Below are 17,435 nucleotides of genomic sequence, written 5' to 3'. Positions count from 1 at the left end.
TTCATAATTGATGTGCTATCATCAAAGTCAAATTCAAATATTATTTGGGAATCCCCCTTTTCTGTTTTATTTAGTAAAGGAGGCTTTGCCCTTGACAGCAAATATTTAATTTCATTGAAAATATAGTTTTTGTCAAAATGGGTCGTAAGCAAAACGAGGTTTCTGATGAGGTAAAAGTTTTGATAATAAAACACCACAGGAATGGTTTAACTCAAAAAACTATCAGTGAAATATTAAATAGACCACGATCTACTATACAATCCATCATCAGAAAGTGGACAGAAACGAAAACTGTTGACAATAAACCAAGATCTGGTCGACCAAAAGCACTTTCAGTTGGAGATGTGCGTTGGCTAGTGCGGCAAGTTCAGAAAACTCCGAAGACAAATGCGACCATTCTTCGTAAAAACACTATGGAATATTTAGGGAAGGAAGTTACTACACAAACAATTCGAAATACACTCAAAAGGCATAGTTACAGAGGAAGAACTGCACGTAAGAAGCCCTTTATAAATAAAATAAACCGAGTGAAAAGGCTAAACTTCGCAAAAATGTATGTAAAACAGCCCGAATCATTTTGGAAAACAGTCATTTTTGCAGACGAGAGCAAGTTTAATCTTTTTGGGTGCGATGGAAAGGTCATAGTGTACAGAAAACCAAATACAGAGCTTGAAGAACGAAACACAGTTGCTACTGTAAAACATGGTGGAGGTGGTTTAATGGTTTGGGGGTGTATGGCGGCTTCAGGAGCGGGAAATCTTGAAATTATTAATGGAGTAATGGATCATAAGTATTACATTGACATTTTAAAGAGGAATTTAAAAGATAGTGCTGTAAAACTTGGGCTTGGTAATAACTTTCAATATTATCAAGATAATGACCCCAAACATTCTGCTTTAAATACCAAGATGTGGATGCTGTATAACTGCCCCAAAGTCATTAAAACTCCTCCTCAAAGTCCCGACTTGAACCCAATTGAACATCTTTGGGAACATCTCGAACGCAAATTGAGAACGCGCAGTTTTTCGAGCAAGAGTCAAATGCAACAGGTGATAATGGAGGAATGGACTAATATAGACCAAAATATAACCGCTAAATTAGTCCAATCGATGTCAAACCGTTTAAAAGAAGTTATAAGACGCGGTGGTCGAATAACAAAGTATTAATTTTTTTAAATTATGTTATTTATTTTTTTGTTTTTTTGCAATGATGAATACTTTTTTGTTTAATTTTTTGTGTTCAGCTGTAAAATGGCCCTTTTTGTTCCAATAAATACTATTTTTTTCTTTAAAAACAATGAAATTGTGTACATATATATCACACAAGCACTACTGCATCATTAGTTTAATATGTTTTTATTCCAATTGTCTTTTGTAGACTTATTAAAAAAAAAACATTGAATGATGAATACTTTTTTTGACCGCTGTATATCGAAATATAGCCCGATCTGAACCACACTCCACAGAAATGAGTAAAGTCTACCAGAACTCACTGTGCCAAATTTCATCAAAATCGGATGAAATATGAAGAAATTCAGGTTTAAAACAAAGAATACGAAATCATCAAAAATTTTTTGGAAAATTCAAAATTTTTTTATACCCAAGATATCTGCATAATTATAAATACCCAAATAAATTCCAAAATTCCACAAATAGGCCATATCGGTTCAGATTTGGATATAGCTCCCATATAATGCGATCTCCCGATTTGACTTCTTGAGCCCATTTAAGCCACAATTGTTGTCCGATTTGACTGAAATTTTGCATGTAGTGGTTTGTTATGACTTTCAACAACTGTTCCAAGTACGAACTACATCAGTCAAGAATCTGATATACAATAGCTCCCATATAAACTACCTGGCTGAAATTGTACACATCTGTTATGACTCCCAATAATGGAGCCAAGTAAGGTCCAAATCTGTCATAACCATTGAAAACCAATCTCCCGATTTGACTTCTTGATCCCCTCGAAGACGCAATTTTGTACGATTTGGCTGAAATTTTGCATATAGTATTCTGTTATGACTCCTAACAACTGCGCCAAGTAAGCTTCAATTCGGTCTATAACTAGATATAGCTCTCACATTTTAGCAGAATCCATGGTGAACGCTTTAACTTTGTTATACCCACCACCGAAGGATTCATTTTGTCATTCCGTTTGCAACACATCGAAATATCCATTTCCGACCATATAAAGTATATATATTCTTGATCAGCGTTAAAATCTAAGACGATCTAGACATGTCCGTCCGTCTTAGGCCTATAAAAGCCATATTAATTATCCGATTTTGCTGAAATTTGGGACAGTGAATTGTGTTAGGCCCTTTGATATTCCTCATTAATTTGGTGCAGATCGGTCCAGTTTTGGATATAGCTGCCTTATGGACCGATCACTCGATATAAGGTTTTGGGTCCATTAAAGGCGCATTTATTGTCCGATTTCGCCGAAATTTGGGACAGTGAGTTGAGTTAGGCCCTTCGACATCTTTCTTAAGCTTTTCTTAAATCGGTTCAGATTTGGATATAGCTGCCATATAGACCGATATTTTGATTTAAAGTTTTGGCCCCATAGAAGGCGCATTTATAATCCGATTTTTCAGTGAAATCAGACACAGTGACACAGTGACTTATGTTAGGCTTTTTGAAATCCGTGTCGTATGTAGCTCAGATCGGTTTATTTTTAGATAAAGCTACTTAAAAGACCAATATTTTGTTATACACAATTGAACAATGACTTGTACTTATAAGTATTTGGTCCAAATTGGAACATATTTTGATATAACTGCTATTGGACAAAAGGTATAACATTTTTACCGCATTTTGATGTAAGGTGGTTTACGTATATTCCCGAGGTGGTAGGTATCCAAAGTTCGGCCCGGCCGAACTTAGAGCCTTTTTATTTGTTTTTTTTTTCGATTTTCTCCCACTGTGCAGCGTTTTATCATCTTTCCCACATGCCTTACACATGCGATCGCTTTCAGAATCGATTCTCCATAAATAGTCCTATATGTTCCGTTATGTTACCGAAAGCTATACTGACCTCCTTCTTACTTCATTTCCGTAATGGCCTCGACTTCTCACTATCCGGATCTTCCATAGGTTTTTCGCTGTCCTACCGACCGTTTCGCTGTTTGTCGCCCACGCGCTTAACTTGAACTGCGTCGACCCAAAACTTTCAAGTTTACCATGTTTGGTGACGGCAGTTCTCTGACTTTCACTACCAAATGGTCTGTCCTTTTATTCCGCTATGGACGGCCACCCAACCAATAGGGATCGTGCCATCCTCGGAGAATGCGTGACCTTACCGACGTGGTTGTTACACCAAGGCTATTTCACACATTCCGTGATCACGTCGCCTTATACCGCGATGGTGTGACCTGCTCCTATCTCCTATCCATTCTCCCCATAGCCTTGAGTCTCATAGCCGCAGTGGCTGCCCCACACCTAATCTGTATGTCTATGGGTCAGATATCTAGAATAGTATGCAGTGCCCTATTGGGCATGGTCCTCATAACCTCACCTATGCCAAGACAACATGTTCTCTGAATCTGTTGTATTATCCTTATGTAGCACCTTTTCTCCAATGCTCACCTGTGGTAGGCATTTTGTACATATTGTGCTATTATTCATCTGAATACCTTTACCGAACTTCAAAGAGAATTGGCACAGAGTTGGATATAGGGTCCGTAAAATGTTATCTCCCAATGGACACTTAAACCGTAGGTACAGGGTATTATATAGTTGGCACCGTCCGAATTTGGCCTTACCTTACTTGCTTTTGTATTAAACCAAGTTTACATCTTGCCCTCGTTAAATGTTTTTAACATTTAAATGTCTTCTGAGTTAGTCCGCTATTTCGACATTCGCGAATTTCAATCAAAACTTTGCTAAACAATTCTGTAACTGACATGCATGCGCCCAAGTGACACAATGACAAGGCTAACAGAAGTTCTGCTTTGCCCAATGCAGCTGAAAGATAATCTCATAGAGAGGCCACCACTTGTCTTCAACTAACTGCATTTGTCACATTTTGCATAAAATTTTGTAACATTGTTGTGATAAAGTATCCGGAAAATTGTATTTTTGAGACAAATAAAGAGAGACAGTGAAATAAAAAAAAAGAAAAATACTCTGGCACCAAACATTGGAGTCACTTTCCCCTACCAACTTTTGCGGAGAGTAGAGAGTCTCCTGGCCCCACTTTGTTTTGCACTCCAATCACTTGGCCAGCTATAAGCGTCAGATGTAATTAAAACAAACATTAAAACTTTTGTTAGGGACCATTGAAGGCGACTGGCGAGTAAAATGCAAAACGAGGAAAAACAGTTTCATTTTGTTTCGCAGCCAAAGGGGATATAAACAACCGCAGATTGGCAACAGGAAGCAAACATACCAGGAACTGCACGAACCTTGGGGAAAAATCAGTTGGGGCAGAGCAATAGCCGGAAAACCTGAACCCTTGCAGTCTTATTGCCGCTACCTTTGATGTTCAGGGGAAAAAATAAAGTATCATTATGCCCGTGACATGCTACTAAAGAAAAATTAGGCGAAATATTTTTTCGCTTACTTTTTTGGCTGCCTAAGTCGAAACAGCATTTTGAAGACGTTTTTTTCTAAAGCCTGAAATAGACCATGCTGCTGGCTGTAGTGTATACTTCGAGTCTCCTATGGGCGATAAGTTAACTCACAACAATGAGGAAGTGACAATCCTTCGCAACTGCAAATTCATGGCCATTGTGGAGTTATTCACTTTTTTCCTTGCCACAATGCTCTTTGGAATGTGAAGTGGCGGCGAGGAAAAATACGCAAAACTAAATTAAAAATCAACTGAAACTTTTTCATTGCTTTGTGTAGTGCAGAAGGCTAAACGCCATGGAGTTTTCGTTGGCTCCCGACAACCATGCGCTTCAACAACCGTAGCAGCATGCCACTAAGCCCAGCCGTGTGTAAACGGAGTGGTTAAGAAGTGTTTAACGAGTTCGCAAACGGTTGTGTGATGACGTGACCATGTTATGGATGGTTAAATGTGTCGGGAATGCTAATCAGAATTCAAGTTTAAGCGATAATTTTGTGATTTTTCTTTTTTTTTTTGCTCCCCTATTTTCGAGGCAGTCGGGCATTTTAGAGTCGTTTGGTGGCAAATTAAAGTGAAGCGGGAAATTTTAACAGCTGTTGTTGTGATTGAATAAATTTGTTTAGCAAACAGGGAAAAACTTGCAGTGAATTGTGAAACAAAGGAAGTAAAAATGTGGCGAATATTCTAAACAAAATTAAACCAGTAAGGAAAGGCAAAAGTCGGGTGGTGCCGACTATATAATGCCCTACATCAAATAGTCCACTCACTACTTTTATTATACCCTACACCACCACTGTAGTACAGGGTTTTTTTAGCTATGTCCGTCTGTCTCTCCATGTATTTTCGATAGCAAGGTACAGGTCCAAATATATCTTTCATCCGATAAAGCCTTTTAAGGCCCTAGAAGCCACAATTTGAGTCAAATTTAAACAAGCTTTGGAACGAAATGTTTTTTTTGACGTCCCAATACGTGTAAAAAATTTCATAGAACCAGGTTTGGACTTAGTTGTAGCTAATTAATATATATTTCATCCGATATAGACTTTGAGCCTGTAGAAGCCACAACTTTAGCCCGATCTTTAAAAACATCGGTTCTGATTTAGATATATTATCAAAAGACGAGGCTAACACAATAGTTGTGGAAGTTCTGAACCCTGGCTATGGTCCGGTTTCTACAGATAAATCTCTACCATTGTAAGGCCGTTTCGGCGGCACTAAAGGTCGTCCTGATGGCAGGTGGATTTGACGTTCTTATCTGCTTCTTATCCAGGAACCATGGGTGTCTGGAGGAATGGTTCGTGGACTAAGAATTCTGGAAATTGCCCAAGGGTGTGGAGAATGGGAGACACAGAGATTGTATTCTTGGAAACAGTAGTCTAAATATTTTGCTACTTCCGTTCATAAGCACTGAAGATTCAGTAGTAGGCAGCCTTGAAATAAACAAGTCTCATTACTGGCTGGCTTCCATATAAACGGCACACGATTCCGCCTTCAAACCTTATGTTGCTGGTTGAAGTCGGTTCTGTAGGGAAGAAGAAACTCATTGTAGGAAGTGTGCTAATGCCCATCACCAGATGTGGGGAATTTCGGATGTCAACGAAAGGGTTGAGCTGCTTATCAAATATATTATAAGTTGCAATCTGGTGATTTGTAATAAAAGGGATAAACTGACCTTTATTACCAGGATCAGGCAGGAGGTACTAGATAATACCTTTGTATAGGAAGATATAAGCGCAAGAATATGCGACTGGGAAGTGTTGGATGTACACAGTTTCTCTGATCATCGTGATATTAAATTCTGCCTTGGAGAAAATACTACAGAAGTGATCCCTTGGCTAAACAGAAGAAAAGCGGATTGGAATAAATTTCTGCACAAATTCTGTAAGACTATCTCTTCTAAACCAAAAGAAGTAAAAATGTGTTGAGTTCGGCTGGACCGAACTTTGGATACCCACCACCTCGGATATATGTGTAAACCACCTTTCGTCAAAATCCGGTGAAAAATGCATACCTTATCCCTCATAGCAGCTCTATCGGAATATGTTCCGATTTGGACCAAATACTAACAAGTCATTGTTCAATTGTGTATAACAAAATATTGGTCTTTTAAGTAGCCATATCTAAAAATATATCGATCTGAATCATATACAGCACGGATATCGAAAAGGCTAACATAAGTCACTGTGTCAAATTTCAGTGAAATCGAATTATAAATACGCCTTTTATGAGGCCAAGACTTTAAATCGAGACATCGGTCTATATGACAGCTATATTCAAAACTGGACCGATTTGGGCAAAGTTGTAAAGAAATATCGAAGAGACTTACATAACTCACTGTCCCAAATTTCGGCGACATCAGACAATTAATGCGCCTTCTATGGGCCCAAAACCTTAAATCGAGATATCGGTCTATATGACAGCTATATCCAAATCTTGACCGATTTGGGCCAAGTTGCAGAAAAACATCGAAGAGGCTTACACAACTCGCTGTCCCAAATTTCGGCCCTATCGGAAATAAATGCGCCTTTTATGGGCCTAAAACCATAAATCGAGAGATCGGTCTACATGGCATCTATATCCAAATCTGGACCGATCTGAGTCAAATTGGAGAAGGATACCGAAGGGCCCAACGCAACTCACTGTCCCAAATTTCGGATAATAAATGTGGCTTTTATGTGCCTAAGACCCTATATCAGAGGATCGGTCTATATGGCAGCTATATCCAAATCTGAACCGATCAGGGCCAAATTGAAGAAGGATGTCGGAGGGTCTAATACAACTCAGCGTCTCAAATTTCAGCAAAATCGAATAATAAAAGTGGCTTTTATGGGCCTAAGACCCTAAATCCGAGGATCGGTCTATATGACAGCTATATCAAAATATGGACCGATGGAAGAGCCTTGCACAATTCACTGTCACAAATTTTAACGATATCGAACAATATGGCAGCTATATTCAAATCTAGACCGATCTAGGCCAAATTGATGAGGGATGTCAAAGGGCCTAAAGCAACTCACTGTCCCAAATTTCAGCAAAATCGAATAATAAATGTGGCTTTTATGGGCGCAAGACGATAAATCTGCAAATCGGTCTATATGGCAGCTGTATCCAAATCTGAACCGATCTTGGCTAAATTGAAGAAGGATGTGGTAGGGTCTAACACAACTCACTGTCCCAAATTTCAGCAAAATCGGATAATAAATGTAGCTTTTATGGGTCTAAGACCCTAAATCGGCCGATGGGTCTATAGGGGGGCTATATCAAGATATAGCCCGATGTAGCCCATCTTTGAACCTTACTTGTTTATGGACAAAAAAGGAATCTGTGCAAAGTTTCAGCTCAATATCTCGATTTTTAAAGACTGTAGCGTGATTTCAACATACAGACGGACGGACATGGCTAGATATATACACTTTATGGGGTCGGAAATGGATTTTTCGATGTGCTGCAAACGGAATGACAAAATTAATATACCTCCCATCAGCATATACCCCCATGGTTTTCCCCTCCTAATGCTGGCAATATTTGTGAGGTACTATGCCATATAAAACTTCTCTCCAAAGAGTTGTCGCACTGCGGCATGCCGTTCGGACTCGGCTATAAAAAGGAGGGCCCATTTTCATTGAGTCGAACTGCACTCTTTAATATGTGACAAGTTTGCCCCTGTTCCTTAGTGGAATGTTCATGGGCAAAATTTGCAATATTTGATGATTTTCCGTCTGCTGCAATCCGCCATACTTTAGCGATGTGGTCGAGAATTCCCCAGGCAAGTGTTCAGCAACAACCGCTGAGTCGTCTCCTGATTCCCCAACTCCACCGCTTCTATAGACCTTCAGTTTCAACATGTTGAGCCCTTAGAATAGAAATTCATAAGACAGCAGGAGTTTAGAACTAATACTGCATTTCTCCGGTCGCCATCAGTCTCATCCAATCTAGCAACTTTCCAGATTGGAATTACAGACCCTTAGTCTACCAAGTATAGATTCAGGATCTGAGGAAATCCTTCGTATCCAAGTGTGTGCCATTGGTTGAGAAGAAAATTTTCCTTGTCGTCTAAATCCAGATCTCGCCAGCCTTCGCAACGATACATTTCAATTGAGCATTGATCCCCGAAAGCAATTAGTTTGTATCAGCGTCGATACCAGCCTGCATCATTACAAACTGGAGAAGGCCCTGGTATTTCCGTAAGGACATCGGAGTATAACAGTCCATTGAATATCCCACTTCAAATGTTTCTACAGCCCTGTTTTTCACCCTTGTCGACAACTACCATCACCAAGCTGTCCCTAGCCATATTACCGTGGTTCCTTGACCCATATTACAATTGTTTGTCTTAATTTTTTTTTTTGGCAGGGGATGCCCTCCAGGTGACCGCAGCTTTTGGCTGACTGCAATGCCGTTTCCGAATCTAGTCTTTCAGCCTTTGGGGTAGCCTTAGCAGTGAATCCGCGAGCCCAATTTAGGGAGTCTCTCTCTTTATTGGTGAGAGTCTTAGGATCATTCCCACCAAGCCTCTCAATAAACCCGAGAGCGAAGCGCCTCTTATTATTCCAAACTCTTAAAGAACGTATTGGTTTACCAGACAAGGCCGATGGCATAGGCAAATTAAAGGCATGCGAAGATAAAGATAAAGGCTTGTCCTTAAGACTCGAACCGGGCTTGTGAGGCCTGGAGCAGTCACTCCACTAGCCGATGCCTCAGTAGCAGGCGACATGCTACTGCTAGACGCCACCACCGCAGCTGTTGGTTCCACATCGGCCACTTCACTGAAAACAGACGCCGATCATTAACCGCCTAATGGATTACTTATCGCAGCTATCCTTAATTTTTTTCCGAATACTACTACCAATTAAGTGTTACAGAATATTCTTGTGGAGAGAAATAACAAAACGTCCGGTTCAAACAAAATAAAAAAAAAAACAAGTAAAAAGGCGTTAAGTTCGGCCGGGCCGAACTTTGGATACCCACCACCTCGGATATATATGTGAACCACCTTTCCTCAAAATCCGGTGCAAAATTCATACCTTATGCCCCATAGCAGCTATGTTCCGATTTGGACCAGATACTAATAAGTAAAAGTTATTGTTGAATTGTATATAACAAAATATTGGTCTTTTTAGTAGTTATATCTAAAAATAAACCGATCTGAACTATATACCACACGGATGTCGAAAAGCATAACATAAGTCAGTGTGTCAAATTTCTGTGCAATCGGATTAAAAATGCGCCTTTTATGGGGCCAAGACTTTAAATCGAGAGATCGGTTTATATGGCAGCTATATGCAAATCTTGATCGATCTAGACCAACTTGCAGAAATATGTGGAGGGGCTTAACTTAACTCTTTGTCCCAAATTTCGGCAACATCGGACAATAAATTCGCTTTTGATGGCCCCAAAACCTAAAACCGAGAGATCGGTCTATATGGCAGCTATATCCAAATCTGGCCTTTATTGGCCTAAGACCCTAAATTGGAGGATCGGTCTATATGGCAGCTATATCCAAATCTTAACCGATCTGGGCCAAATTGACGGAGGATGTCGAAGGGCCAAACACAACTCACTGCCCCAAATTTCAGCAAAATCGTGTAATAAATGTAGCATTTATAGGCCTATGACCCTAAATCGGAGGATCGGTCTATATGGCAGCTATATCCAAATCTGAACCGATCTGAGCCATATTGACGGACGATGTCGAAGGGTCTAACACAACTCACTGTCCCAAATTTTAAGCAAAATCGGATAATAAATGTGGCTTTTATGGGTCTATAACCCTAAATCGGAGGATCGGTCTATATGGCAGCTATATTCAAATCTGAACCGATCTGAGCCGTATTGACGGAGGACGTCGGAGGGCCTAAGACAAGTCACTGCCCTAAATTCCAGAAAAATCGGGTAATAAATGTAGCTTTTATAGGCCTATGACCCTAAATCGGAGGATCGGTCTATATGGCAGCTATATCCAAATCTTAACCGATCTGGGCCAAATTGACGGAGGATGTCGAAGGGCTAAACACAACTCACTGCCCCAAATTTCCGCAAAATCCGCTAATAAATGTGACTTTTATGGGCCTAAGACCCTAAATCGAAGGATCGGTCTATATGGCAGCTATATCAAAATCTAAACCGATCTGAGCCATATTGACGGAAGATGTCGAAGGACCTAACACAACTCACTGTCCCGAATTTCAGCAAAATCGGATAATAAATGTGGCTTTTATGGGCCTAAGACCCTAAATTGGAGGATCGGTCTATATGGCAGCTATATCCAAATCTGGACCGATCTGAGCCATATTGACGGACGATGTCGAAGGGCATAACACAACTCACTGCCCCAAATTTCAGCAAAATCGGATAATAAATGTGGCCTTTATTGGCCTAAGACCCTAAATCGGCGGATCGATCTATATGGGGGCTATATCAAGATATAGTCCGATATAGCCCATCTTCGAACTTAACCTGCTTATGGAGAAGAAACGAGCCTGTGCAAAATTTCAGCTCAATATCTCTATTTTTAAAGACTGTAGGGTGATTTCAACAGACAGACGGACAGACGGACGGACATGTCTAGATCGTCTTAGATTTTTACGCTGATCAAGAATATATATACTTTATAGGGTCGGAAATGGATATTTCGATGTGTTGCAAACGGAATGACAAAATGAATATACCCCCATCCGTCGGTGGTGGGTATAACAAGTAAAAGCGTGCTAAGTTCGGCCGGGCCGAATCTCATATACCCTCCACCATGGATCGCATTTGTCGAGTTCTTTTCCCGGCATCTCTTCTTAGTCAAAAAAGGATATAAGAAAAGAGTTGCTCTGCTATTAGAGCGATATCAAGATATGGTCCGGTTCGGACCACAATTAAATTATATATTGGAGGAGAATTATATGTTGAAGTGTAAAATGTCAGCCAATTCGTATAAGAATTGGGCTCACGAAGTAAAATAGAGAGAACGATTTATATGTGATCTGTATCGGGCTATAGACCGATTCAGACCATAATAAACACGTTTGTTGATGGTCATGAGAGGATCCGTCGTACAAAATTAAAATTTCAGGCATATCGGATAATAATTGCGACCTCTAGGGGTCAAGAAGTCAAGATCCCAGATCGGTTTATATGGCAGCTATATCAGGGTGTGAACCGATTTAAACCTTATTTGACACAGTTGTTGAAAATAAGAAGAAAATACGTCATGTAAAATTTCAGCCAAATCGGATAGGAATTGCGCCCTCTAGAAGCTCAAGAAGTCAAGTCCCCAGATCTGTTTATATGACAGCTATATCAGGTTATTGACCGATTTGAACCATACTTAGCACAGTTGTTGGATATCATAACGAAATACTTCGTGCACAAATTCATTCAAATCGGATAAGAATTGTGCCCTCTAGAGGCTCAAGAAGTCAAGACCCAAGGTCGGTTTATATGACAGCTATATCAGGTTGTGGACCGATTTAAACCATACTCAGCACAGTTGTTGGATATCATAACAAAACACGTCGTGCAAAATTTCATTCCAATCTGATAAGAATTGCGCCCTCTAGAGGCTCAAGAAGTCAAGACCCAAGATCGGTTTATATGGCAGCTATATCAGGTTATGAACCGATTTGAACCATAATTGGCACAGTTTTTGGGTATCATAACAAAACACGTCGTGCAAAATTCCATTCCAATCGGATAAGAATTGCGCCCTCTAGATGCTCAAGAAGTCAAGACCCAAGATCGGTTTATATGGCAGCTATATCAGGTTATGGACCGATTTGAACCATACTTGGCACAGTTGTTGGATATCATAACAAAACACGTCGTGCCAAATTTCATTCCAATCGGATAAGAATTGCTCACTCTAGAGGTTTAAGAAGTCAAGACCCAAGATCGGTTTATATGGCAGCTATATCAAAACATTTACCGATATGGCCCATTTACAATACCAACCGACCTACACTAATAGGAAGTATTTGTGCAAAATTTCAAGCGGCTAGCTTTACTCCTTCGGAAGTTAGCGTGCTTCAGTATTTGTGCAAAATTTCAAGCGGCTAGCTTTACTCCTTCGGAAGTTAGCGTGCTTCCGACAGACAGACGGACGGACGGACAGACGGACGAACGGACAGACGGACGGACGCGGCTAGATCAACATAAAATGTCGCGACGAACAAGAATATATATACTTTATGGGGTCTCAGACGAATATTTCGAGTAGTTACAAACAGAATGACGAAATTAGTATACCCCCCATCTTATGGTGGAGGGTATAAAAACAAGAAGGCAAATCGGGAGATAGGTTTATATAGGAGCTGCATCAAGCTATTGATCGGTTCAGACCATATTAGACACGTATGAAGAAGGTCATGGGAGAAGCCGTTGTACAAAAATTTCTTCCAAATCGGATGAGAATTGTGCCCTCTAGAGGCTCAAGAAGTCAAGATCCCAGATCAAAATTTCAAGCGGCTAGCTTTATTCCTTCGAAAGTTAGAGTGCTTTCGACAGACAGACGGTCGGCGGACGGACGGACAGGCGGATATGGCTAGATCGACTTAAAATGACATGACGATCAAGAATTTATATACTTTATGGGGTCTCTGACGCATATTTCGGGGTGTTACAAACAGATCGACGAAATTAGAATACCACCACCCTATGGTGGAGGGTATAAGAACATGAGATAAGTAGGTTTAATTTTTATACCCTCCACCATAGGATGGGGGGAATACTAATTTCGTCATTCTGTTTGTAACGACTCGAAATATTCGTCTGAGACCCCATAAATTATATATATCCTTGATCGTCGTGAAATTTTATATCGATCTAGCCATGTCCGTCCGTCTGTCTGTCGAAAGCACGCTAACTTCCGAAAGAGTAACGCTAGCCGCTTGAAATTTTGCACAAATACTTTTTATTAGTGTAGGTCGGTTGGGATTGTAAATGGGCCAAATCGCTCCATGTTTTGATATAGCTGCCATATAAACCGATCTTGGGTCTTGACTTCTTGAGCCTTTAGAGGGCACAATTCTTATCCGATTTGAATGAAATTGTGCGCGAAATATTTTGTTATGATATTCATCAACTGTGCCAAGTATGGTTCAAATCGGTTTATAACCTGATATAGCTGCCATATTAACCGATCTGGGGTATTGACTTCTTGAGCTTCTAGAGGGCGCAACTCCCATCTGATTTGGCTGAAATTTCGTATGGCGTATTTTACTATGACTTTCAACTACTGTGTCAAATAATGTTCAAATCGGTTCATAACCTGATATAGCTGCCATATAAACCGAACTGGGATCTTGACTTCTTGGGCCTCTAGAGGTCGCAATTATTATCCGATTTGCCTGAAATTTTGTACTACAGTTCCTCCCATGACCATCAACATAAGTGTTTATTACGGTCTGAATCAGTCTATAGCCTGATACAGCTCCCATATAAATCGATCCCATGGTGGCGGGTATATAAGATTCGGCCCAGCCGAACTAAGCACGCTTTTACTTGTTCTAGTTCATATCGCTCATACAAGCCCCTTATAAGCCGGTCTCTTGTTTTAACTTTTTTAAGACATCTTTCAATATTCATGGCGAATAAATAGCCTCATATAAACCCGCACTCAGTTTTGGTGCCTTACTAAAGGCTTACCATATTCAACTTCTTAAAGTTGTAACTCGATCCTTTTGTTTTTAATTTACGTTATTGGACCATATTCCTCCTTTTGCCCTTTTTCGAAGTTTTTTATTTACTGTATTGCCGTAACGTATTTCATGCTAGGATGACCTATATGATCGAACTCCACATTTTTTTAACAAAAATTTCATTTCAATTTACCTTTGTTCTGGTCTTTTACAATTTACTTAAAAAATATTTGTTTTATATAAAAAAAAAATCGCATATAAAAGCAATTTTCCTTCCACTTACCATGTATAGTGGCCGTTTGATAGGCCGGTGGAGGGGGTGGCAACGTTTCATCATCTTCTCTGGCCGAACCTTCTGTGCCCTCACCATTAGCCACACTCAAACTTTGTTTCCTTCGATGGGGCATTTGTATGGTGTGATATTTAACCAAAGGTTGTTGCATGGAGGTAGTGGCCGCTGATGAGGCCAGCGAAGATGCTGCCGCCAATATGGTGGTCGTCGCCTGGCCCGTTGTGCCTGCCGATAATGCTAATGGATTTTGTGCCATGGCAGCTGGTGTAACAATTGGAAAGTAAACTGTTGTGGTGGAACCACTTGCCAAGGGATTTATGCTAAGATTGGAGGTAGTGCCACCTGCACCAGCACCTAAACCGCCCGTGGCAATGGCAGAAGTTTGAAAACGCAGCATATTTGTGGGTACGGCCATAAAGTGATGCGTGCCACCTCCACCACTCACAGGCACCGATGTGGGCGGTATGATGTAGTGTCGTATGGCCTGCTGGTGGGTGGGTGAGGAGTTTGCCGAAGCCGAGGAGACTATGTGGTAGGTGGCCATGGGTGGCGAGTAATAACGTGGCGTTGCTGTGATTGCCGCACCGGCTGCCGAAGAATTGGGTGGCGGCAGAACCAAACGACAGTTTGTGCCAGTGCCACCCGTTGAAGACAATTTGTGGCCAGTTGTCATTAGCATGACATCTGGCCTTTGCTGATAGTACTGTTGCTGCTGCTGTTGCTGTTGCCCTGTTGTAACTCCCATGGTTGGTGACATTTTCAATTGCATGCAGGCGCTTAATTGGTGTTGTTGATTGAGTTTTCCTTGAAAAGTTTTAAAACAGATGGGAAAACAATTGTTAGCAATGTCAAGGGAGAGAGAGAGAGAGAGAGAGAGAGAAGAGAACAAAATAACGCAACTCAAAGAAGCCATAAATAAGTTATTGATTTTATTGTTCCAAATAAAATAAGTTTTTAATTCGCTATCAGTTCAATTCAAATTTGTATACCCTACACCACCAATGTGGTGTATAGCCATGTCATTCTGCCTTTCATTCCATGTTGATTTGTGTGCCAGGCATAAGTCACAATTTTCATTCGCTCGTCTTAAAAATGTTCACAAGAAAGGGTAAATTTGTATATTTAAGTGACAGTCTGCCATCAGACTCACTTAGACGTTTTAGTCCATTGTGATTCCACAGAAACAGAAGAAGAAAGATGCCTTCTAGTTCCTACCGTTGAACCATCCAGATCGCTTTATAAAGCAGACAGGTTCCCAAAGAAATGAGAACCTAAAGTGGAGCTCCTTCTAACCGCTAGTGCGGGACACACACACAGTAGGTGCTCTATAGTCTCTTATTCTTCGATGTCCTCACAGCTTCTGCAAAAGTCGTTGCTGCCAACCTTCAGTCTGTCGGCATGTTTTCCGATTAGACAGGACCTATGATGACGGACACAATGACTGAGGCGTCTGTTCTACCCAATGACAGCAAAGCAGTGTAGACCTCTTCAAGTCTAGATTAGGCCACATAGTTTTGGAATGCTCACAGTCCCTTCTTTGTGACCATCTATCAATCTTTACCCTTCGGGCCTGGTCCTGAAAACTTAGGTAACATATCGCTAGAAGCATATCCACATATTCCAGTATCCCTGGAATGTGTAGGGTAGTTCCTAGTCTCGCAAGCTCGTCCGCTTTACAATTCCCTGGGATATCTCTGTGGCTCGGCACCCAGAACAGGTGAATTTTGAACTGTTCAACCATCTCGTTGAGAGATCTGCGACAGTCGAGCGACCAGTTCTAGATCTTTGGAGTACACTCCAAAGCCCACCTGGTCGTTTAGTTCGGAACCACCTGTATAGAAGTCTATATAACTTCTGTGACCAGGGATATCGTTGTTGTTGTTGTTGTAGCAGTGTGTTATACAATGAGGCGGCAGCCCTTGCCGATGAAGAACTCCATCGGGTCAATCCGGTACGTACAACCGGCTGCCATGGGATTGTCCAGGGATATCGTAGTTCCATCGGTTCTATCAGGAATAGTGGTACAGTAATTTTTATCAAAAGGCGGCTCAGGTAGGGTGTAATTCACACTGCCAGGAACATCGGATATTCTATCAAGGATAACGCAGAGAAAGCTCCCTTAACCTCACGGCAGTCGTCACTGCAATTTGGGTAGCCACAATGTACAGAGGCTTTAGATGTAGCATTAAATTCAGTGCATTAGGTGTTGTCCTCAGTGCGGCTGTCATGCACAAACGAGCCCTCCTTTAGATCCTTTTAAGCATTGAGCAGAAGGTGGATTTTTGAAGCGCCGTCCACCATACAACAACACCATATATTATAGATCTGATCCTTTCCGAAATGTTGGATTTGAAGTTTAATTTCCTGTCCAGCAAAACAAATGGTACATTCTCTCCACCCAAGGAGACAGGGTCCACTGTAGGCAATTTGGATCTCCTGCTGAAAGGAACTACCTCTGTCTTGCACGGATTTATAGCCAGACCCCCTTTGGTAGCTCACTTTGTTGTTGTACGTAGAGCTTCCTGAAGTATATCTCTTAGAGTGCTGCAACTTTCCCCTTTCAGCCTTTTTCTTCACTTTTACGCCTTTTTCTTCCAGAGACAATAATATATTGTTAATGGCTATATTCCAAAGTACAAGAGACTGTACACTTCTCTGAGGTGTTGCTCTGCTTACCCATATTTTTAGATCCACAGATCCCAAGCCTACCGCAATTCATCTTTTAGTAAGTAAGTTATTAATAAACTTTCTTACGGAAGAGTTGATGCCTAGGAACTCCAACTCCTTCCTGATTGACGTCGGTTTTACATTATTGAAAGCACCTTCAATGTCAAGAAATGCTACCATTGTATATTCCTTGACAGCGATAGAACCCTCTATGTAGCCAACTAGGTAGTGAAGCGCTGTTTCAGTGGATTTGCCTTTACTATATGTATGCTGCTGCC

The 17,435-nt window shown here is 40.9% G+C and overlaps 1 protein-coding gene across 1 annotated transcript in view; it reads right to left on the bottom strand.

Annotated features, from left to right (window-relative positions):
* Positions 1-17,435, bottom strand: part of LOC106093199 (uncharacterized) — a 146,404-nt gene that overhangs the window by 28,789 nt on the left and 100,180 nt on the right. The window contains exon 5 of the mRNA XM_059369282.1: positions 14,482-15,294. Within this exon, the coding sequence (XP_059225265.1) occupies positions 14,482-15,294 (813 nt within the window). The remainder of the gene's footprint in view (positions 1-14,481; positions 15,295-17,435) is intronic.

This window comes from Stomoxys calcitrans, chromosome 5 (genome assembly GCF_963082655.1).
Source record: "Stomoxys calcitrans chromosome 5, idStoCalc2.1, whole genome shotgun sequence".
Lineage (NCBI taxonomy): Eukaryota > Metazoa > Arthropoda > Insecta > Diptera > Muscidae > Stomoxys > Stomoxys calcitrans.
Note: the sequence above shows the minus strand (reverse complement) of the source record. Positions and strands in the feature narration are given on the sequence as shown.